At 40.3% G+C, this 23,647-nt stretch overlaps 3 protein-coding genes across 3 annotated transcripts; 2 read left to right on the top strand and 1 right to left on the bottom strand.

Annotated features, from left to right (window-relative positions):
• Positions 1 to 69: 69 nt before the first annotated feature.
• c2h22orf23 (chromosome 2 C22orf23 homolog) lies at positions 70 to 2,530 on the bottom strand. The gene is made up of 7 exons (XM_035177543.2): positions 2,430 to 2,530; positions 2,134 to 2,227; positions 1,931 to 1,993; positions 1,310 to 1,483; positions 1,069 to 1,203; positions 790 to 890; positions 70 to 249 (listed from the first exon to the last, which is right to left on the bottom strand). Exons 2-7 carry the CDS (start codon positions 2,225 to 2,227, stop codon positions 142 to 144), a joined length of 675 nt encoding a protein of 224 aa, XP_035033434.1. The 5' UTR covers positions 2,430 to 2,530; the 3' UTR covers positions 70 to 141.
• Positions 2,531 to 5,096: 2,566 nt separating this feature from the next.
• Positions 5,097 to 7,588, top strand: klf1 (Kruppel-like factor 1 (erythroid)). Its single transcript, XM_035177504.2, has 3 exons — positions 5,097 to 5,384; positions 6,391 to 7,213; positions 7,305 to 7,588. The coding sequence occupies exons 1-3, from the start codon at positions 5,307 to 5,309 to the stop codon at positions 7,478 to 7,480; spliced, it is 1,077 nt and encodes a 358-aa protein (XP_035033395.2). The 5' UTR covers positions 5,097 to 5,306; the 3' UTR covers positions 7,481 to 7,588.
• A 10,770-nt stretch (positions 7,589 to 18,358) lies between these two features.
• Positions 18,359 to 21,203, top strand: LOC118115239 (nuclear factor interleukin-3-regulated protein-like). The gene is made up of 2 exons (XM_035166298.2): positions 18,359 to 18,512; positions 19,184 to 21,203. The coding sequence occupies exon 2, from the start codon at positions 19,274 to 19,276 to the stop codon at positions 20,522 to 20,524; it is 1,251 nt and encodes a 416-aa protein (XP_035022189.1). The 5' UTR covers positions 18,359 to 18,512; positions 19,184 to 19,273; the 3' UTR covers positions 20,525 to 21,203.
• The last annotated feature ends 2,444 nt before the right edge of the window (positions 21,204 to 23,647 follow it).

Genomic DNA, 23,647 nt, shown 5'->3' with positions numbered 1-23,647 from the left:
AGTAAAGAGCTGTAACCTCTTTGTCATCGCACATCACTCATCCCTTTCAGAATCAACTCGATTCAGGGGTTTGTGTTGACTGATATTGCAGTTTTATTGCTTGCATTTGATTTCAAAGTAATTTTAAGAATAAGAGTAGAGTCAGAGGTCGGTCCTCTCTGCTGTCGCCTCCTTCGAGTCCACGTTGTCTGCTCTTTCCATGTGGATGTCTCGGCGGGACTTGTCCAGTATTTTCAGCTCTCTGATTTTCTGGATTAGTGGTGACACAGAGACAGGATTCAGTGCAATTGTATTGCAGAGATAATTAATTCTATTTTCAGTACGCACAGAATCTGAACTTTCTGCAGTGCTATGGATTTGTCCTGCAGTAACTGATATCTATCTCCTCCAAGGAGGTTTTCATCTGCATTTGTTTGTTTGTTAGAATAACGCAAAAAACATTTGACATATTTCTATGAAACGTGGTGGAAGGATGTGGTATGGGTCAGGGATCTAGAATATTTTTAACTTTCTTTAGCATTGCAGGTTTTGGACTATTTTCCCAGGGAATAATTCATGGATCATAATGAAAAAATCAGGCCCATTTAAAGAGCTGATATCTATGAGTGTGTGAAACTTGAATTTAATGGGACTGTTTGGCCTTGGCGGAGGTAAGTACTTTCTGAGAGTTTTCTAATTTTGGCGATATGATTCCGAATAGTTATGAAGTTACAAGAACCTTTCAAAATACAGCACTGCATGACATTATAATATAATATAATCTTGAGTGCAAAAAAATTGCATCTTTACCTGTGATATTTCCGTGTTGATGATATGGATGTACTGCTTCTCCTGACCAAGAGAGGCCATGTCTGCCAGAAACTGTCTTCTTTCCTCTATCTCATCCAGAACTACACAAACACAGGCTCATATTAGACTGATGGAAGGGGCAGTGGATTTATTAAGTCAAACTGAATTCAACTTCAACAGACAATCTTATGATGGGATCACACCATCAACATGATGACACTCAGTAGAATTTTCTAAATTTTTACATTAGTACTCAGTACTTAGTAGAGTCACTCTCACCCTCCTGATACTGGTCTCTCTCCTCCACTTCTGGGGTCCAACATGTTGGAACATTTGGGGATGGGGCAGATGTGGGCTCTTCTTCTCCTGTTGCCATTATATTCTGAAGCCTCCTCTTCTCTTTGTCTAAGTCTCCTGGATTCAGATTGAAAAACAAAATGGACAAAATTAACCAGATGTAGTTCGTGCAAGTGCAATATAGGCCAGTCAAAACACAAATGTGCACAACCAGTAAACGTACTCGTAGGAGTGGGGCGGAACTTTTCTCTGGAGTAGCTGTTCCCAGAACAGCAAGCTTCTGCGCTGCGTCTCTGAGGTCGGCCTGGCAGGCGTCTCTGGACAGATTTACTGGTTTTAGGCTGAGGGGGAGAAGGTAGCAATTTGGGGTCAGGGGGCAGTGGCAAAGCTGTTCCATCTGTGGAGGGAAAGTTAAAAAAAATAAGTAATGTTTTTGTAACATTTTCATCTTTCTTTTCAGAGAATCAATAGTGGATCTTGCTGGAAAAAAAATCACAAAACATTGAGGGAACTGATATCTATGAGTTTGTTAAATTTGGTGCAGCTTGATTGAATTTAAGGAGACAATTGGGCCTTGACCATTCTAGAGTCCTTATTATTATTATTATTAGTAGTAGTAGTAGCAGTATTATTATTATTAGTAGTAGCAGTATTATTATTATTATACCTTTAATCCACGTGTGATTATGTCGTTTTCATTATCTCATATGCTGAGTGTTGCAATATAGATAAAGTATTAAACACAGTATTGAGCACTTACCACGTTAAAATATTTAAGAATATTTGAAATATCTAAACTTGATTATCATACTTTAGTAAAAACACGTTAAAGCTTTAAACTTACTCCTCAGACTTTCATTGATGTGCTTTCTCTGGAGGTTGGTGAGTTTGGACTCCTGCATCATCACTGAGCAAAGGGAATACAGCATGAAGAGGAATACACAACACAGTGGTGAACACTTCAACGTACACACACACACACACACACACACAGTGAGCTCATCATCATCATCATCATCATCATCATCATCTGGATCATCATCTCACATCTCAGCATGTCCTGGGTCTGCTTGCTGTACGCGGTGACCCTGGGTTTGTTCCACAGGCCCCTCCCACCTCTGCTGTGTGAGGAGGCCTCCATCTGCAACAGAGACACATTACCCACAATGCCCGAGGGGTCGTCGTTTAAAGAATGAACACACCGCTGTTCTCAGTGAAGCTAGCTCACAGCTCTGTGGCTAACAATAGCAGCACAACGTCAGAAGCGTCAGTCATATAGATAAAATAAATATAAACCTGATGACATAAGATCTATAAGTGGACACAACATAGGAAGAACTCACTGAAACACGTGGTGTTATTTGTTGTTATCTGCGGACCAACTCCGGAGCTCAAACACCAGCGTCTTCTGCGGTGCAACTGAGTGCTGTTGCTATGGCAACCAGCAACCAACAACCTGTTCAGCCAACACAATAATAACGATAATAATAATAAGATCTTCAGATGATTCCTTTTACAAATTTATACTCCTTAGCAATGGCCCACTCTACAAACTGTGTTTCACGGCTGTGTTTTTATTTTATATTCACATTCACTTGATATTGTTTGCAAAGATGGAGGCGCAGTGATAACATATGAACACTAGATGACGCCCAAGAAGGATTTATAATAAAACTTTATTTTTATAGCGCTTATCTTACCAAGGTTCAAAGTGCTTTACAAAAAACACTGGAATAAAATGACATAGATAAAAACGAGACCAAATAAAAATAAGAAAGATGACATAAGAAAATATTAAAACCAGTTAAAACCAGGCATTTAAAAAAGTTTGGTTTATATGCAATGATTCAAAAATAGGTGCCTACAAGTCTAATCTCACATTATAGTTGATATGACACTTCACAAGTTACTACCATGGATGTATTGTAACATCATTGATATTAAATATCTATTGTTGTATCTATTGTTAAATCTATTGTTACTCCTGATAATGAAAAAGAATAGTTTTTCACATATACCATGAAAGTGGACTAGAATGGACTATCATCACAGGAGTGTGTTAGTATATTGCTATCAGATGAACTAGACAAATAAAGGGTTTAATCTAAACTGTAATGTTTTCCTTTAATTTGCTGTGTCAAGGGTCTAATTCCACCACAGGTGTCATTACAAAAAATCCACATCATATCACTACACCAAAAAGAAACGTTAGAGAAGAAAATTATATTTGTTAAAATAAAATACTGTATGGAAATGAGGTGATTAAAACAAGTATAAGTAGTTGTTTAATATACTGAGAAGCTGCTCACATTAAACTGGGAATGGTGCTGAAATGTTAAAGTAGCCTCAATCGTTTGCCTGTTTTATCTCAGTTTTTAAAATGATTCATATTATGTATTAATGGTTAATTGCCATGTCATAAATATTACATCATACGTTTAATAAAAAATGTTTATCATTATTATATCATAAATATTTTTGAGATATTTCTTTGACCACTTACAATTCCTAATAAATTGCATAAGACTATATACAACACAAATATATTTTTTTTCTTCTTTTAAAAAAACCTTTTGTCATAAAAAACTGTTTACACACAGAAATTCTCCTCTGGCAAAATAAAAAACGGACATTGGATGAATTTGTGCTTTAGACCATAAGGAAGCTCTAATGTGAAGGTTTCCAGCAGCAGCAGCAGCAGCAGCAGCTCTAAGAAGCTGCTACAGTGACAGAACGTGTTTATCAGCGCTGGGTGAGTCATCGGGGGTGAGCAGCAGTCAGAGGTCTATTATCTGTGAGAAGACAGCAGCCTGCCTCTGCCCCGCGTCAACAGATAAACAGCAGCCAGAATATAATCACCTTTCACACACAGGTCTTCTTAGAAGCTGCAACGGGAAGACAGGAACTGATCTGTGTTGGCATGTGCATGTGAAGCATATTCAAACTATCAGCAGGAATGGATCAATAAATAAGTCTCAAAACCAGAATCATGAAACGTATTAAAAGCTGGTGTTAGTTCATGAGAGATGTCTGCACCTCTACTTATTTGTTTGTGTTATGTCTTTAAGCAGCTCTTTAATAATGAACAATCATCTCTGATCACTGCCTGAACAAACTTTACATCTATTGACATTCATGTTTGTGTTGATGTTCCTCACATCACGTTGGTATAAAGTGTCCACACACTTCAGCTCACATGCTCCAACGCTCTCTCTGTGCAGCCTGTGCCAAAGCATGCAGTCTCAGATAGAGCAGTCATCTGATAATGGCCTGAGCAACCTGTTTACTTGTGAATGAAAAACATTGTGACTGTTCATTTGATATATTCTTATATAATTGTGCAATATTAGAATTCACAATTACTTATGATGTTTGCTTTAATGCTTTTGTATTGTATTGTCTCTGTTTTTTTTGTTTTAAGTCAACGGTTATTTCAAATGTGCTATATAAATTATTATTAGGATTAAATCTCATTATTAAATATTATTAAATCATTGAACTGTATATTTTTTTAATATTAGTTGAATCTTATCATTTACTAAATTACTTTGTAAATCGTTAAAAGCTAGTTCTCAACTCAGTCAATCCACATTTCAGCAAATGTTGAATCTTGTTTACCTCAGAAAGGTTTATTAAGATTCCAGCGAAATGTATTCAGTCAAGAAGTTCAGCACAGATTTTAGCATTTATATTACATTCATCTTCAGGTATTAGACTGTATTATTTCATGTTTCTTCCATTTAAGCACAATATCTCTGTGTTTCTCCATGAACACCAACATCGGTGCTCATTGGGTTTTTTTTCTTCAGATTTGCCTATTTGCTCTGAATACCGCAGAACAGGAAGACAGTGAGTTGAGATGAGATAGAAGAGTTGGTTGGTGATGTAAATGAACAATCTTCAGTCATAAAGAGAAGCAACCAGCTGAGAAGCTCACGCTTTACGCTCCACCTCCTTAACTGTCAAAACCTACATGAAAACGAGAGATTTGAAATAAGACTCACAGCTGACAGAGATAGACAAGGCCGAGGAGGGAGAGATATCAGGGGAGGGATGGAGAGAGGGGGAAACAGTTTGTGAGGCCTTTTAGCTCGGAGTGGACTGTGAGTGGGATGAGAGGCCTGAGCTGCAGGCTCTGACTTTCTGTTAGCTGAGGGTCCAGTAGAAAAAGAAAAAGAAAGGAAAAAGGAAAAAGAGTTGTTGTCATATCAAAGTGCTTGATGGCAGTTACACAGGCTGTGCTCCCGTCAATCAGCTCCTTCTCCAGCCTCGCTCACTCCAGCAGCGACAACATGAAAGTAAGTAAGACGTTCGTGTGTACGGGTCCCACACAGGAACATCTGAGTTGATACTGTTCACTTGGTTAAAGAGATGAGAGCAGGAGCCAAAACAATGAATACAAATCAATACCATACATAATATGTTTCTTACCTCAGCCAAGGAGGATATGTTTTCTGTCTGTGTCAGTTTGTCTGTTGTTTCGTAAGATTTTTAAATGAATGTGTAATAAGTGTGTTCAATCTGATCTGGTGAAGTTAGATGTTGTTTCATGAGTTGACTGTTGGGCCTTGTGTTGAAGGTATGTGCTCTACTGGGTGACATTGTAGTTTTATCTCGTGACGGCCATTTCACACATAATTTATTCAATTACAGTTAATAAGTACTTTTCAATTGTCTTAAGCTGTTAAGTTGAACTTGTGATATGAGCTGATAAAAGAGGAAATTGAAAAAGTTTAAACCTTGTGAGAAGAATATCTCTTGTATATATTCCTGTGTTTAAACATGTTAGAGGAGAGACTTTGCATTTTTCTGTAGCAACGGACGTGTTTTTAGTTGTTGTTCGGGGGGGAATTCACTTACAGCTTTTGATTAAATCTAGCTCTTCTTCCGGTCGAGTTTGAATGCACTTGTAAGTTGCTTTGTACAAAAGTGAGCAGTGGTTCCTGCTGTGGCCAACACACTGGCTGCAAAGGAACCCCTTCCTAAAGTGCTGATGATGATGTTGTAATGTGCAAAAATGATTCTGAATATGAGTCTTCAGCAATCTGAGATAGACAAATCAAGACCATCATAAATCCTCCATCTGTGTCTCTATAGACAATGTTTCCTTTGTGGAGAAATTGTAAAGTAGTAACAAATTAGAAATGTGGTACTAGAAGTACTAATAGCTTTAGGGGAAGGATGTCTTCTCATCTGCTTTGGGCAGCAGGAACTATCCCTTGCTATGAACATATGCGAGCATTGTTTTAAGATATATTTGTAGAAATGTGAACCTGTCGTCTGCTCCTCTCTGCAAACATCTAGGTGTGGAAGTCTGAGGGCGGCTCTCTGCCTCTGGACTCTCTCAGTCACAAACCCAGCATCTCCGAGCAGCTGCAGGTCTCCAAGCAGATGACAGAGGAGCTCCTAGACGACGACAGCCGAGCATCTTGGGACATTGAGTTCCTGCTGTCTGACTGGAGCAACCCTTCTCCTGAATTCAACCCTTCTCTGGAAAACTGTGATCAGCGGCTGTTCGACCCACACACGGCCTACCAAGAGGTGGCCCCGTTTAAGGAGCAACCAGGTCAGGAGTGTGTGCAGGTGAACAGTGGCAGCTTCGTGGCAGAGCTCCTGTCCCCTGATCAAACCACAACACACCATCCAGAGCTGTACCACCATTATAGTGAGACACAAACAGGTCGGACTTCCGCTCCCAGTCTAGCTAACGTAGATCAGTTTGGCTTCCTGCAAGGAGGCAGAGCAAACCACAGTAAGGCCTCATCATGGGACTATAACCCCTACTATTCCCAGCACCACCCGTCCATGGTGACCTTCCCCGACAGCAGGTTTATCTCCTCTCAAGCTGTGACCACTGACCCGCGACACTACAGCTACATGCCCGGCTTCAGCCACAACGCCAACCTTTACTGTGACTACACCCACAGCCAAGCCACTGGTCATCTGCCCCATCAACAGCAACCCCTGCTGGTGGGAGCCCAGCTGCCCCCTGCTGGGGTGGAGGGGAAGCGTGGTCGGAGGGCCACAGGGAAGAAGAGGCCCGCAGTCCACAGCTGTGAATACCCCGGCTGCAGCAAGACCTACACCAAGAGCTCACACCTCAAGGCTCACCTTCGCACGCACACAGGTAAAGCTACAAGAAAATGTGTTTGAACACAAGATAGGATTTAATGCGTTTGTTTGATGGTTACCATTTCTTTTTTTTGTGTATTGATCAGGGGAAAAGCCCTACCAATGTTCATGGGAGGGATGCAGCTGGAAATTTGCCCGCTCTGATGAGCTGACGCGTCACTACCGCAAGCACACGGGCCAGAAACCCTACGAGTGTCTGCTGTGTCAGAGGGCCTTCTCCCGCTCCGACCACCTGGCTCTGCACATGAAGAGACACACTTGAAGCCCACACACACACACACACACACACACACACACACACACACACACACACACACACACACACACACACACACACACACACACACACACACACACACACACACACACACACACACACACGTAAGATGTAAGATATCCTATGCTTACAAACTTCTTCAGATTCATGAAAATAGTTTTGAAAGAAGAGTCATAATTTATGCAGCAAAATTGACATCTGAATATCTGAATGCCACCAGCTCAGCAGGTGCATTCGAGCATGGTCACATACACGCACTGTGAGGAACCTTCGCCTTCTGAGAGCATAGTTGTACTCATCAAGATCCGTAACAAGCAAATCAGTAAACTTCCCCTTTAATGTGACAGCACAGGTTTATTTATAATCAAGTCTAGTTTACATCACTTGAAGTCAGATTTATTACTCAGACATCATCAAGTCAAGAATAAGATGTTGGGGACCTTTACTGGTGTAATGACTTCCCCGTACTTTAAAGGTCCAGTGTGTAAGATTTAGGTGAAAGGAATCTATTGGCAGAAATTGAATATAAAATAATCCTATTGATGTTTTCAGTAGTGTGTTTCATCTACATTTTACAAACTGTTGTTTTCTTTACCCTAAAATGGGCCTTTCATATTTAAATACTTTATATTTACATCAGGAGTGGGTCCTCTCTACGGAGGGCGCCATATTTTTCACAGTAGCCCAGACTGGACAAACTAAACACCTTTTGAGTTTTAATGACAACTGAAGGCTACCACAGGTTCTCTGTCATGTTTGGAAGGGGAGGGTGAGGTGAGGGGGATTCAGCTGCAACCTGCACCTTCAGCTCCAGATCACCCTGAAACTATAAATCTAATAATAATGCCAACACAAAGACATAGTTCTCACCAGAGCCACGTGGACAAACACTGTATACACTATGGGCATGTACACACCAGCAGACTTAAACACTAACAACATATATAGCAAAATAATATACGTGACATAGGTTACCATAGTGTATCCAGTAGGAACTCACGGCTCACTCTGCTACCACCACTATGGTAATAATGATTGTAAATGTAAGTATATGATTGTACAGTCCATGTATGGTTGTGTATTTATTGTCATCTAAGTTTGTGTTTTGTCTGTTTCAGGGAATTTTTATTTAAAAAAAACAAGTGTGCTTTTATTTCTTTCTCATTTTCAGATCTGTAAACAATATGCATCTTTCTCAGTTGCCTATTATAATCTAAAAATGAGCAACATATTTATTAACACAATCTTTTATATCAACAGAAGGTATTATATTGTTGTACAATGTTTTTTCTATTCTCAGAGTGCTTTAAAGTGTTTTAAATGTTGTTATTTTGGTATAGTTCCAATAAAGGCCTGTAATGCTTTAAACTGCCTTCGAGCGGAATCCAAATTAATTATAAAATCCTTAAATCTTAAAATATACTGAATAAATCTAAAAATATGCAGTTGCTAAGTGTAATGTCAGCCTTTGGACTTGAGGTGGCAGTCTTCTGTAAAAGGCCCTGGTGCCTGGAGGCAGCTACAGTGTGAGCAGGCAACTGCATCTGCAATGTTTCTAAACTGGGTGAGGACGAGATTAGAATGAGAATCTGTTTATGTAACGCAGTTTTTTCTGATTCATCCTGATTATGTCAGATGATGGAGGCCGTCATCACATTATGGAGCTCCCCATAAACTTAAGACGACACGCTCGCCAACATTGGCAACACGTGTTCATGCACATGCACTATATATATATATATATAAAGTGCATGTCTGTCCACACACTATATATATATATATAAAGGCTATTTATGGAGCATGTGTTGCAAACGTTTAGATAGTGGTAACAGCTTTTACAGTAATATATTTAGAGTAGCAGGTTTAATGGTTTAATGCTTTTATTTGCTGTATTCTATACTTGGCCCATTGGTATTTTAGGACTGCTTTAGAGTCATAGTGAATAATCTGTGTTTGGCACTGCAATTAAACCTGCTCATCCAGGACGACATGGCACACACGCACGCATGCACGCACGCACGCACGCACGCATGCACGCACGCACGCACACACACAGAGAGTCTTGTCTCCGTGACTTCAGAGGGCATTCAATTGACTTACATTGATTTCCTGGACACTTACTTAACCAGTTACTACTTTCCTAATCCTGACCCTTTGCCTAATTTAACTTTAACCTTAAAACATGTCTTCACATTAAAATAGAATAATTTACATTATGGGGTCTGTGTAAACAGATTTATGTCCCCACATCATGAGTAATAACTGGGCCACACACACACACACACACACACACACACACACACACACACACACACACACACACACACACGTGAATTGGTCCTGGTAATTCTGATGCTACAGACATACTCCTTGGTCATCAGTTATCTGTTATCCACTGAGCCTGCGGTTGCACGGCGAGACGCTCCACATCAGAGGATGAATCCACAGCAGAGATAGTCATGAGGCTCCATCTGCAGAATGGGTTTATTTTAGCACAGTGTTCGAGAGTACGTGATTTGGGATTCAGAGGTGACACGAGGACAGAGGCGGAGTGCTGACCTGCGCTGCCCTCGAAAAAGAACAAACACTCCAACTGAACTAAACAAATCCCCTCTCTTCTTCCACTCTTCCACTTTCTGGTTCTTCCTCTTCTCTGTTACATCATGCCATACTTCTAAAGAGGATATTATGCAGGAATTATGCATTCAGGGCATGACTCGAGCGTTAACAGGCTGCAGAACACACCCTGCAGCATGACTTGAAATGTTTACCTGGGAAAATATTGTGTTGTGACCAGATGGCAGCAGCACTTTAACAAGTCAAAGGTTAAAAAATGTCATTATAATAATGAGGCTTAAAGTCTGAATAGGATGTGCTATGAACAATTGCACTTATGTAATATGTTTGCATGTTTTTGGCTCTTTTAGCAAATGACAGTGGATCTGTGGAGTTGTAAGTTTAATTTTCTGTAAGTCCCATTGGCATAATATAAAATTATTATTGGAAAACACTCATTAAACCACTTAATTTGCTTTATTAGAGAGAATACTTCCCTCTTCCTGCCACCAGCACATCCATATTTCATCAGCATATGAAACACAGAGGAAAGCTTGAATGCTGAAGATCTGAGGAGAAGGTTTACTGAGGACGAATGTGTAATTAAATTCCCCCTCTCTTTCTTGTTTTCCTCTGTGGAGAAATGCAGCTTAATCAGTGTGTGTGTGTGTGTGTGTGTGTGTGTGTGTGTGTGTGTGTGTGTGTGTGTGTGTGTGTGTGTGTGTGTGTGTGTGTGTGTTTGTGTTTCACCCCATTGAGAGGGCATTTCAGGACACATGTTTGCGAGGAAAAAAGGGAAAGTTAGCGGAGATTAAACAGTTGTCATTTCTTCTCCTAATGAAAACAATAATAATAACACAATAAAAATGACACAGTCCATCAATGTCAAGCATTTAGAATTTTAATAAACGCTGCCGAGAAGTCAAAATGTGATTAAAACCTAACCCCTTAACTCGTGCTGTTAAATTATGTAATTTCCTCATTTACGAGTTGCCGCACGGATAACGCGTTTCTTGTGTTTACTTTTCTTTGAACTCTGTGTGGTCTGAAGCAAATTTAATCTGTGCTCGTTGAAGAGAACACATTTAAATTTTTAAAAAACATATTTGTATCAATGCATTTACCAACTTATTCCACAAAAGTCTGTCAGTCTGTCTGTCTGTATGTGGAATGCATATCTGGTGAACTGTTCATCTTGTCGACTTCACACTTGGTATGTGTGTCCTTAATGGCTAGAGGCAGTGCAGTGTCAAATTCGGTGCGATTTGGACACGCGATAGTTCAATATTAATAAAATTTGAAATAAACAGACGACCAGGGCTCTGTAGCAGTCAGTGGGGGCAGTGTGATGTCAGTCTGCAGACCGAGTTGAACATGTCTTCTTCTACGTTCTCCGATAAACTACAGCACGGCCGACAACCGGTTCAAAAAGTGACGTTTTTGATGATTTGTGTTTTTATTTTACCACGACAGGGACATTTACAGGTGTCATGGGTGCTGATCCCCGTCATGGCAACAGCATTCAATAACCTCCTCATAAGTACAAAGTTAAAAGACAACATTCGTTTTGTTGCTGCAATGCTTTGTATCGAGCTGAACTAGAGAGATTTTATTTTGAAAATTCGTGAACTTAGGTCTGAAGGTTGTGTCGATTTCTTTACAGACCTGTGAAATAGCCGAAATGAAATGTATAAAAGAATAAAACCATTTAAGTAAATCATTCAAACTCAAATATAAACCACGTGCGTGAACAGTAATGAGGCAAATTCTGTTTCATTTGATGAAAAACATTCACTGCAGATAAACCAGGTAGGATGAACACAAAGTTTTCTGTCTCCCCCTGCACTATAGACTTTGTATAAAAAAAACTCACGCAGACAACGTCCGGCACACAAACAACAAAAAGTGTCAGTACATTGTAAAACTATTTGAGGAGGCCTCACCAATGACAAGGAATACATCTGAAGTAGCTCAGGAGCATTAAAGAGAACAGGCAGGTGCACTGCACTAGTTAAAAAAGTGGGACATATGGCTCAGTATTTAAACAATAACTGAAGCTATAACAGGTTTTAAAACAACACAACACCCTGTGAATGGCAACATTGGGGCGACCTCAGCAGAACAACAGCGCAGAAGCTTTGACGCGAAGAAGACACCTCAGTAGAGCAGACAAACATCACAGCGAAACACAGTCTCAGACAACAGCGGGTGAAGAGAATATTGTAGCATTAATATTTCAGCAGCCCTGCCTCTCCAGTGAGCATCTATAAATGGATTTTCTCTGCATTATTAAGCCCCTCTACTTTAGAACAGCAGGGATACCAAACGCAGACATCTATCTTCATTTGAATTTCGTGGCGGTTACACATTCACGTATATGGAGCCAAACTGGCAACCCTCCATGTGTGAGGAGAGATAAGTATTTCTAAATGCAGATAAACTTGCCCAACACAACGCGCTCTGTCTGTCTCTCTCTCTCTTTCTCTCTCTCTCTCATCTAATTCAATGTATATTGATGATGGGTTTTGTGTGCGTGTGCAGAATTATTGACTGCACTGTTTGTCTGCTATTGCACAACCTAACGTAATGGGCATCCTGGCCTGATGTCCGAGAACAGGATGAGGATTAAAGTGGTGAAAGCCGCTGCAGCACTGAGACTGTTGACGGGGGATTGTGAGTCCAAGTGGATCGAGGAACGGAAAAAGGAGGGAGGGAGAGAGAGAGAGAGAGAGAGAGGGAGGGAGGGAGGGAGGGAAGGGAGGAGAGGGGGTGAGTGGGATGGTTCTCCTGATTTGAACTTGAGCTTACACACACACACACACACACACAAAGACACAAAGTCAAACAAGGCCACTGTCGGCCAGAGACAGTCAATTACTCTGTGCCTCTGAGAACATGCATTCAAAAAGAAAAACCCTTATCTTAACCTGAAATAGGAATGTCTGTGATTTAATACAAACACTGTTTAAAATAACATTAAATAGATTATCAAAGTGTCTTTTGTTGGAGCCTGCCCGCCTGGTAAATGCCAGCGTCTTTCCAGCTCATCTTGCCCAGCTCATAAGACAGAGTTTCTTTTAAAAATCTAAAGTCCAATCTAAATCTAAATCTCAAACTCAATTTGCAAACTGACGTCTTTGAGTTATTTTCTCTGACTTGATAAATCTCCTCAGAAGAGATTAAACAACATGTTGAACAGACTGAATAGTTCTCCTGCTGAGTGGTAAATTGACTTTAACATTTCTCTTTGAGCATCACAACTTGTTTACCATAACTATCACAGCCTTAACTTCAGCATAAACCCTATTTCTAACAATAAGCCTAAAACCAAGTCTTAACAGTCAGACACACACAGACACATTCTGCTCTGTAATCTGAGGTGTAGATATCCTCCAGGGTGTAATACGATATATACATCTAAAACAATAAAGATAAATAAATGATAATGAGAGACTGATCATGTGAATTTGCAAACTCTGCAGCTACTGGTGTTCTTGAAAATAGTTGTTTTGGATGTGAATTGGCCTGATCATCATTATATATAGAATAATCTATGATTATGAATTTTTTTAACATCCATTTCTATCCTCGTGTTGTCTTCTTCCTTGACTTTGTTGATGCCTTTGTGCTTCCTGGCACATTAACACCACATGTATATCTGTGAAATAAGGTGAAAGCATTGACATGAATGTGTTTTATTTTACGGGTTAAATTATGAAAAGAAGAAGAAAGAAAGAAAGAAAGAAAAAAAGAAACAAGCAAACAAACAAATTTAAAAAAAAAGCTTCACAGTGCTAAAGGGATAAAAAAAAAGCCAATGGTTGCAATCATTTTTGCAGTTATTTTTCTTTGTGGTAACTGGCTGTCCGCAGCCTGGAGTCAGAGGAAGAAACCACAAAAACACTACCTGCAGAATTATATAACAAAAGTGAAAAATGCTCGCTTTAGTGGATTACCGGTAGTTTTCCAGCTCCTAAAAACTTATTTTTATCACATAAACATGACACTAATAGCTCTCTTGAAGGTAAACATTTTAAATGTATGTTCTTCGGCAGTAAAAGCTAATGGGTTAAAAACATGGCAGATTACCAGAATAGCCCTGTTTTTTCTTGAGGAGATGGTTTGGGACGCAGCTAAGGAAAATTCTCTTGTTTACATGTGTCTGCCAATGTGTTTGCTGTTTCTGCATAACGACCTCATGTGATACAACATATATAACAATCATTTATTCAACTGATGTTTCATTATACACACACACACACACACACACACACAAACACTGCTTCTTTCATATTTTGCACAATATTTCAGTTATATAATAGTGCAGAGTGAACACATCAGCAGTGAAGCATGTCCAGTGATGTAGCAATTGTTGGTCTTTTACAGCACCAACCTTCAGCACAATACATGGGGACACGGTTAGAGTCACTGAGGGTAAGAGTAATATTGTTCAAAGGTGCGTCAGTATAGAAAGTCTTCATGCACACACACACTGTACCAGAGAAACTTAGACTTCAACCAATCATGGCAAACGTCTTGACAAGGTTTCTGTGCTGCCACTGTGATACTAGACTTTGTTTTCTTTAAGTTGTATTTATCAAACATTAAAGAATAGTAAGTAGATCATGAGTAGATCCCATAAGAAGTTCTACATTTATGCTTTTTTCCAGGATTAAAAAAAAATTATATTTGCAAAACTAAATCTCAAGGTAGACTAATGCAGACTATCACTCAAAAACATTACATTAGAATGTAAAAAATTCTTGTGACTCATTCATTTGAACATAATACAGCTGAAATTTTTTCAAATCACTCTCTTATTTACGAATGACTGTAAATAAAGATGGACAACACATTTCCACTTCATCTCACTATCCAGAAATGGAGCTAAAATATCCTAGATATGAACAATGCCATGTTGCACATTTGGAGCCAGAGTCTGCACAGCAGCAATCGGGGGATGGAGCTGTTGTATCGAGCAATTGAGAGTTAGTCCCAAGTTTCAATCATGGCATTTCACCCCGTTTTATAAATAGCATCAAATAACTAATTAAAACCAAACTTACCAGAAAATGAGCATCAGTTTGATTAGAACTACCTAAAATGACAGACACCATCTTTGAGAAAAATGTATCTGACGTATACTTTGACTTTTTAGGTTGGTCCATGTCCAATCTACCAACATGGAGGAGGCAGGATTTGTGACATGTACTGCAGCCAGCCACCAGGGGGCAATCAAGATGCTTTGGCTTCTTTTAGGGAACCGTCAAGTAATCCATCTTTATATACAGTCTATGGTTATGATAGTCGTCTGTGCAATGTCAGTTGGTCCACTGCTCTGGTCCAGAGTGAAATATCTCAAGACGGGTTGCCATGACATTATGTACAGACTTTCATTATATACAGACAATGAAGCCCAATTACTTACACTGACTTTTCCTCTACCACCGGCAGGTTCACATTTTTGCTTTTGATTTGAATTTCTCGATAGTTGTTGATGTGACTACAATCATTCATGTCCCCCTCAGAATGAGTTGTAATAACTTTGATTCCCTGACTTACAAGGACATTGTCATGTCATTATTTGTTTTTTGTTTATTTGGTTTATGACAACAATTTCTGCAAAACCATTTACATGTCCATGAGCATGAACTTTATAGTGTTTACTGCTAATAAGCAAATTGTGGAAACATTTTTTTTCCAAGAAGTATCAGATCTTGTGTCATTACAATGACACTCAATAGAAAAATCAAAGACCAAGTCTATTTGTAGTGGAAACAGATGAAAAATTGATCTGTCAAGGTCAAAGCAACAGGTCAATAGTGTCATTGTTGTTGGTAAATGGTTCAGAGAGGACATACAGAAAGGAAAGAATGAGAAGTTAATTGTTGTCTTGTTTGGAAGAAAATGCTGGAATTGACACAGAGAGGTCCTGTTTGGAGCATGTGCGGGGAGGAAGTGTCACAGTGCAGTGGACCGCTCGTGGAACAATGTTCCTTTTTTCTGAGCAACCTCACCCCAGCTGAACTTCCAGCACAGCGTAGTCCTCACATGCTCTCTGTCTTGGTCTATTGCATAACAACTCTCTTTTCCATTCACACTATCTCCTGGCAGCCTAGCGACTCACGCTCTGCAGGCAGCTGCCTTTACATTTACAATACATGGTTATATAGTTTATAGATTAACTCTCAGGTGCCTTTACACAGGGATTGGTTTATTTTGTTCTTACACCCTAAAGCCAACAGTCACTGAAAAAGCTTTTGTTCTTTGACACTGGCAACTTTTGTGTGTGGGAAACAAAATACACAACCATATGTTTTTTTATGCCAGGATACAAAGAGAGCATGTACAAACACACACTTCAGTGTATTTGTGTTACCTTGAACTGCAAAGAGCAAATGAGGACAACTCAGGCCACGATGATGACTGTGCACACTTGCTTTGATAACTGTATGATCTAATCTAATGTAGTGATGTAAAAAAAAAAATGAGGGAGAAAACCCAAACCTGTGGGTGTTGCAGGTTTTCAAATGGATCAGCAACGATCCTCTCATTATTAAAATCACAAGAAATATTATTTCTCCACTTGAAATACACATCATAAACAGACTCCTGTAAGTTAGAGCAGAACGGTTGAATGTCACAAATTAAAATCTTAAACCTCTTATGATAGATAGATTTCTGAATATTCATGACCTGGTTCAAACTGTTAAACTAAGTCAAACATATTGTGCAATTTACGAAGATCAGCATGACCTGTGCATGTGTGTGTGCACGTGTGTAACACGTTGGAGCTTTATAGGATTTCTTCCACTGTTTGATGCGGAACAAGTTTACCAGGTAACGTGTAACTCGTCGGGCCGCAGTGCAATCGGCCAATCGAAAACCTAAAGTAACACTTCCAGGTAGAGCTGTATAAATAAAATCTTTGGTGAAGGATGTGTGGTCACATGCAGGACCTTATATGGTTTTGTTCTGGTGACCCATGCAGGTGCTGGGCAGGATTCCCAGGATGACACTCTTGGTCTGTTTTTGTGTCCACCACCTCGTCCGAAATGAAACATCTAAATCCTCATTGTTCATGATCACCAGAGGATGAATCCTACTGACGATGACCACGAACAGGTTAACGTTTTCGCTTATCCTGTAACATATTTGAATATTTACTTGATAGAATGGCTTTAGCAGGGTCTTTCTGTGAAGCGTTTACATGTTTTCGTGGCCTTGAGGATATTTCCTGGCATAGGTTGATTGTGTGACAGTGATGGTTTGTCTGTCAGCCCTGTGGTACACTGGCAACATGTCCGGGGTGAGAAACAACATAAGACAATAGAAAAAGGAAGCATTTTAAAATTAATAAAAAGAGTGACATGGAGAATACAAATTAATTAATTAATTAAATACAAGATCAATTATAAAATAAAACAATAACAATACTTAGCGAAACACATTGAACACACATGAATGTGATAAGAACTACCTATGACCAATGACAAATGATATGGGTATATCAAATAAATGTATTTGAGGTGTACTTTTAGTTTGGCCCATGTCCCACCTGCTAACACGGAGGAGGCAGGGTTTATGACCTATTCCGCAGGCAGCCACTAGGGCGCGATTGAGCTCCATTGCCTTCACTTCCTGGCAGCTGTCATGTCGTCCATCTTTACACACAAAAAAAGAAAGTTTAACTCATTTTTGGGAATATAAGTTTGTAATCTAACCTATTTTACCTCCAGTTGTTTTTGATTCAAAAATTATGTACTGTATTTATTCTTATATTTATTTATAAGGCTTTCACTTTTGGTCTTGATTTTACTATTTGGCAAATTTGACTGTTTCTTCTTTGTGTTTTCTCTGTGTCTTGCAATGTTTTGAATGAATATAGAGTCTTATGGTTTATTCTAGTACCCTAAAGAAATTTGGAACAGCTGGTGTAAACATCAGTATGAGTCAGCAGTAGACAACAGCTGTGTGCGCTTATTGTATACATTTAATAAAAAGTTATTTTATTTTTAGATATATTCTCATGTGGCCCCTGTTAATTTTTTGGATCACAGCCTTTGATTTGCAATTTATTTTCAATCTTGTCTGTTGTACATACTTTGACTGCCACGGTATAAGATCCACAAGTATATATGAATAGCTTTTATGGGATGAGTGTGAAAGCAGCTCAGGTTTGTTGCTGTTAAATCTCCACACTGGTTTTACTGAGGCTGCTTCCTGTTAGAGGAGGAGGAGGAGGAGGAGGGAGGAGGGAGGAGGAGGAGGAGGAGGAGGGGTCAGCCAGGGTGAGGATCCGACCCCATCTGAACCGATGAGCTGAGGGAAGAAGCGACACAGAGATGCGGAGCTGAGTTTTGTGAGGAGCAGAAACACCCAGACGAGCTGTGGAGCTCCACATGTCTCCTCTGTGACAGGATCCGAGCTTCTCATCACACAGCCCAGCTCCTGTTTGACTGTAAGTATCGTCTCCTCTGTAGTTTCACTTTACTGACACTGGCTCGAATCAGGCGAGTCCATAGTTTTTATCTTTGCACTATGTTGTGTGTGGTATTGAAAGTTGAATATTGTCTAGATTGTATTAGAGTTATCATCCTATATGTGAGTGAATTCATTTGATATCAACATCAACAACAAACCAACAAGCTGATCCGTCATCTATTTATGAAGTAGAGTTGACTTAAAATCTCGGTAGAGTTAAGTGTAAATGCCTGGTTAAAGTTATGATCACTGACTCCTAAACAATTTCTAAAAAAGAAAATTTAAGATAATCGAACATTTCCAATCTTTCACTCTTTTTTTGAAACTTTTTTCAACCTTAAACTTTAAAAATATTCTATGAATTACTCTTTCAATTTATTTGCACAGTGCATGCATTGATATAAATATGTTATATTGAACATTAACTGTTGAAATTACAGTTTTGATATCAAAACATCAAAATAATGAATATATATCAAAGTCCCTTTATTCCTCTCAAATACTCAAAATATCTGTGTAATATTTAGTTTTATTATTCATTTTTGTATTATTCTTTCAATGTAAATACAGATGCAATATGTTAATTAAATGTTTTACAACATTATAAACAATTCCTCATCATATGTATTTGTGTATTTTCAACACTAGGTGGTGCCATTATCGTGTGTTTCACTCTGAACATCCAGCCAGCAGTGAGCTCCTGACAGACCCTGGAGCTTCCTGAGGTGTTTGTTGAGCATGATGGGTCAGCCCGTGGGAGCCATCATCCAGGGCCTGTCGGTGCCCCCCCTGCAGGGTGAGGAGGGACTTGAGTCCAGACCTCTGGGTGGGGCGTGTGGGTCCTTCACCGATGAAGCCGTTTCCATCCTGACCTCCACAAGCCAGCGAGCCCGAAGCCTCCTGAGTCGCACCTTTTTGCTCCAGCACAGAGAGAGCGCTGAATCTAAGGCTGGCAGCAGCTGCGATGAAGACAGCGGCAATAACATACGCCGCAAACGGGAGTTCATCCCCAGCGAGAAGAAAGATGACGGCTATTGGGACAAGAGAAGAAAAAACAACGAGGCCGCCAAGAGGTCCAGAGAGAGGCGGCGGGCCAATGACATGGTGCTGGAGAGGAGGGTCCTGGGTCTGCTGGAGGAGAACGCTCGCCTGAGGGCAGAGCTGTTGGCTCTGAAGTTTCGCTTTGGTCTGGTCAAGGATCCATCTGATGTGAGCATCCTGCCACTCTCTGTTCCCCTCTGTGCACACCCACCACCCACTACAACACATTACTACCAACCTCACACTGACGGACCCTTATACCTCAACACACAGCAAAGTCCCAGCACCCACCAAATCCCCTCCCACCCTCAGCAGCAGGCGTCCATCTATGGGCCGAGGGTAAGCGGGCCACTGTCAGGTCACTGTGTATCCGAGGATTCCGGTGTTTCCACCTCAAGTAGCTCAAACATGGGCAGCCCTGTGTTTTTTGATGACACGTTGAGTGAACGTGTCGAGCCTTCACCGAAGCAGGTGGCCGAGGAGCAACAGGGCTATGACTCCCACATATGTCCCGTGGAGGGGCAGTATGTAAACAAACAAGACTCCCATGACGGGTTAAGGAGTCTCCCGCACAAGCTCCGCTTCAAATGTATCGGTGTCAGCAGTGACGTAGGGGAGATGTCTCCTTCCTCTGATAACAGACACAGCGAACCACCTGTAGTGACGGTGGGGCCAAACATGCAGGTGAGGAACCACCAGCAGGCAGCGTGGGACAGTCGGGCAGCGAGTCAGGCCCCGTGGTCGAGGGAGGAGGCTGGTGGTGGACTCGGGCAGCAGCATCAGGCTCTGTCCTCTGGGTATTATAACTCCTCCTCTTTGCAGAACTCCCGGGACACTAAGCATACGAGTGAGGACGTCAGTCTGAGGTCGCAGATCAGCTGCTTGTCTCAGGAAGTGGCTCAGCTCAAACGGCTCTTCTCTCAGCAGCTGATCTCCAAGGTCACTTAAAACCAGAACAGAGGAAGATCAGAGGCAAATCAATGCTAACGGACATGTTCCACCTCACATAGTACAAACTATCATCTATCTGGAACAATCCAACACTGCTTGAAGATACAACATTGGACATCAGATAGCTGGTGTCCACTGTTAGAAACAGCATTGCACCTGTGTGTGTCCGACATGACAGACTGTGCTTACATCCCCACCTGTTTCTCTGTAAAAACTCAGTTTAGTGATCTGTTTGTTCTGCGACGATCAGCACACCACAACCAGGAGAGACAACTTTTAAAATAATGCTCAACGACTGAAGAACTAAAGGGGATTCATGTGTGACTCATTGGATCAGGCTGAATTCCAGCGATTTGACAGACGCAGTAAAAAGAATGTTAAATATTAAGCATGCAAACCAAACCTCAGTCTCATCATGTTCCACACACATGTGAACATGTTAAAGTTTCTGTCAACATAAACAAACGGTTGTTCAACCTTTTCAAATAGAGTTATGTTGAGTATAACATTATACATTATAATATGTGATACATACGACGCTTTGGAGTTTACTGTGGTTTTGTGCTCTCTGCTATATCTGCTTCCCATTTATGACTGCAAGGTACATAGAAATCACTGTCATCATCACTGTCCAGCATTGTAACTGTATTTGAAAATAAAAGTATTTTGTCCAAGAGTCTAGTGAATTTTTTTTATTATTTTAGTATACCAAAATACTAATGTTGTATTTGTTCTAAAGGTAACATGCATTTTGAGCATGTTTCAACTGCAGTTTGTGTTACATCACAGACTCTGCGCAGCAGGGCAGAGGGAGCGATGTGAGCTATGGCACCAGGGAGAGGGGGTGCACTGCTCAACAGTATGAATGATATCACAGTTTTCTTTGACAGCTGAAGTGATATCTTTTGAATTTCATGTGTGGCCTTCCTCTCGTTAATAAATTCTGCTAAATGCTAACGCCACCTTGGCATCGACTAAGGTCATTGAAGAGAAGGGGGGGGGCAGTGGCACTGACAGTGCCAGGGAGAAAGGGAGAGGAGTGAGATTACTCTGCATGACGCATCTTCCACGTCAGCAGTAGAAAGCTATTTTTAGGCCCCAAGTAGCTGCGGTGGAGAGTGATTGGCCCAAATCGGAGTGAAGGATGCAGGTTCAGACTACATTAACATCTGGAGACAGAATGGTACCGCAGATAGATTCTCAGAGCAGTGGAAATACTGCAGTAAACACTGAATAATGCATTTTAGTATGAATATGATTTATTCGAGTGAATTTTGTTATTCAGTTTGAATAGTTTCATCTATGGGACTCTATTTTTTGCATCAGCACCAGGTGGCGCCAAGTGCCTTTATCTGCACTGATCACTGACTCATTCATTCATTCATTCATTCACAGCAGTGTTACTACAGAGGTCATCTCCTCCATTGTGATTTCTGTAGTGCTACATTGTGTTTGAAGCAGAGCACTTCCACATTCAAATTATTAATTTCTTTCTCAATGCACGGTGATGCAGGAAGCTTGAGCTTGGAAATTACAATTGTGTGACCAATGCGAATAGATTGTGATGTTTAAGTGTGAGGTAGAACAGGTAACAGCAGACATGTGCTGCTGCAGAGACACGTTCTTTAGGCCATGGCCTTGTTTCTCTCTGCCTCCAAAACAACAACAACAACAACAACAACAACAAAGTGTTTGTAAGATCTTTTGTCTGTGATCAATCTCCATCCAGCCCAGTCTGCAACCCCCCATGCCACATAGGAACGAGCGAGAGCCTTTTGGTTGCTAGGCAGGCACCACCACAGTTGCCAAGGGAATGCCTGCATGCAGAGGCAGCTGCATGCGGAGATGGAGCAGTGTGTTGGGGGTTGGTGGTTCCAGCACAGATATGGTGGGGGGAGGAGGTAGACAAGTTCAAGGCCGCCGTTTCCCCCAACATGGTCTAATGGTGGGGGTGATGGTGTGTGTGTGTGTGTAGAGACAAGGAGGGGGAAGGGATGTAAGGGAGAGAATGGGTTGGAGGTGGATGTGTGCTTGATACAAAACAGGGCTGACGTAACCGCACATGAAGTATGGTGGTTCTGAGGACAACAGGCTTTGTGGGATAATAAATAGAAAAGCTCCTAAGCAGATGATACATTTCCTTTGCCTGTGTAGATAAACAAAAACAAAGAAGATGAAATGGTGAAATCCTGAAAGATAATGGAAATGATGTACTGTTGTTTGATGTAATGTTTTATTATTATATTATTTCATATCATAGTGATTTGATTGTCAATTTCTCAGCAAGGTTTCTTGGCAAAATGGAAATTATTTATATCAAGTTGAATCTTAATACTGACCATGGCAAAATAAATACATAATGAAATTGATATTTATATAAAGCAGGAGAAATAATCAAAATAATTAAAATTAAAAATAGCTTATGTTTTTAGAATAATATCCTCTGCTGTCTGCCACTGCAAACGTGACTCTGATCCAACAGAAAGAATCTGAAGGCCATCAGGATGAATTCACACCAGGTGTATGAGCGAGACATAATAGAATAAACTAGAAAGGCATGCTTCCATAAAATATTCCCTGGGAAATCAAGGTACATTTTCATAAACCTCCTATCTCACAATTTTAGGGAGAGTGATAAAAAATGAATGGATCCACCCACTGATCCGGGTCTGCACCAAAATGTTTCTCCACCGACACAAACAGGAAAAGGATGGTGACTGTCAGAATTAAAAAACTTTTTAATAACATTATACACTTTATAATATATGTAACAGTGTTAGGGTGCTGGTGAAGATGTTTATACAATTTTCTCCCCACACGAGGGCTGGAAGAGGCATAGTCTTATAACCTGCTTATAATAATGTCGCAGTGGATTCACAAGTGTTGTATAAATCTGCTAGAATAAAAACAATATGCGAATATTATATCTATGCAACAGTATCAAACAAAACTGTTATAAATATAATGAAGAACAAGCATAGATGTGTTGTTGCTTGTACTTTGCGATATTTTGCGCTGTAGAAAGAAATAGCAATATACTACAATTTAAAGAACATTAGAAACATCAAGCTCCAATTGTATCTCTACGCAGCGGTGGAGTGAGTTTATTCTGTTTATATA

The sequence above is a fragment of the Hippoglossus stenolepis genome, chromosome 2 (assembly GCF_022539355.2).
Source record: "Hippoglossus stenolepis isolate QCI-W04-F060 chromosome 2, HSTE1.2, whole genome shotgun sequence".
NCBI lineage: Eukaryota > Metazoa > Chordata > Actinopteri > Pleuronectiformes > Pleuronectidae > Hippoglossus > Hippoglossus stenolepis.
This window is presented reverse-complemented; position numbering and strand designations above follow the sequence as displayed.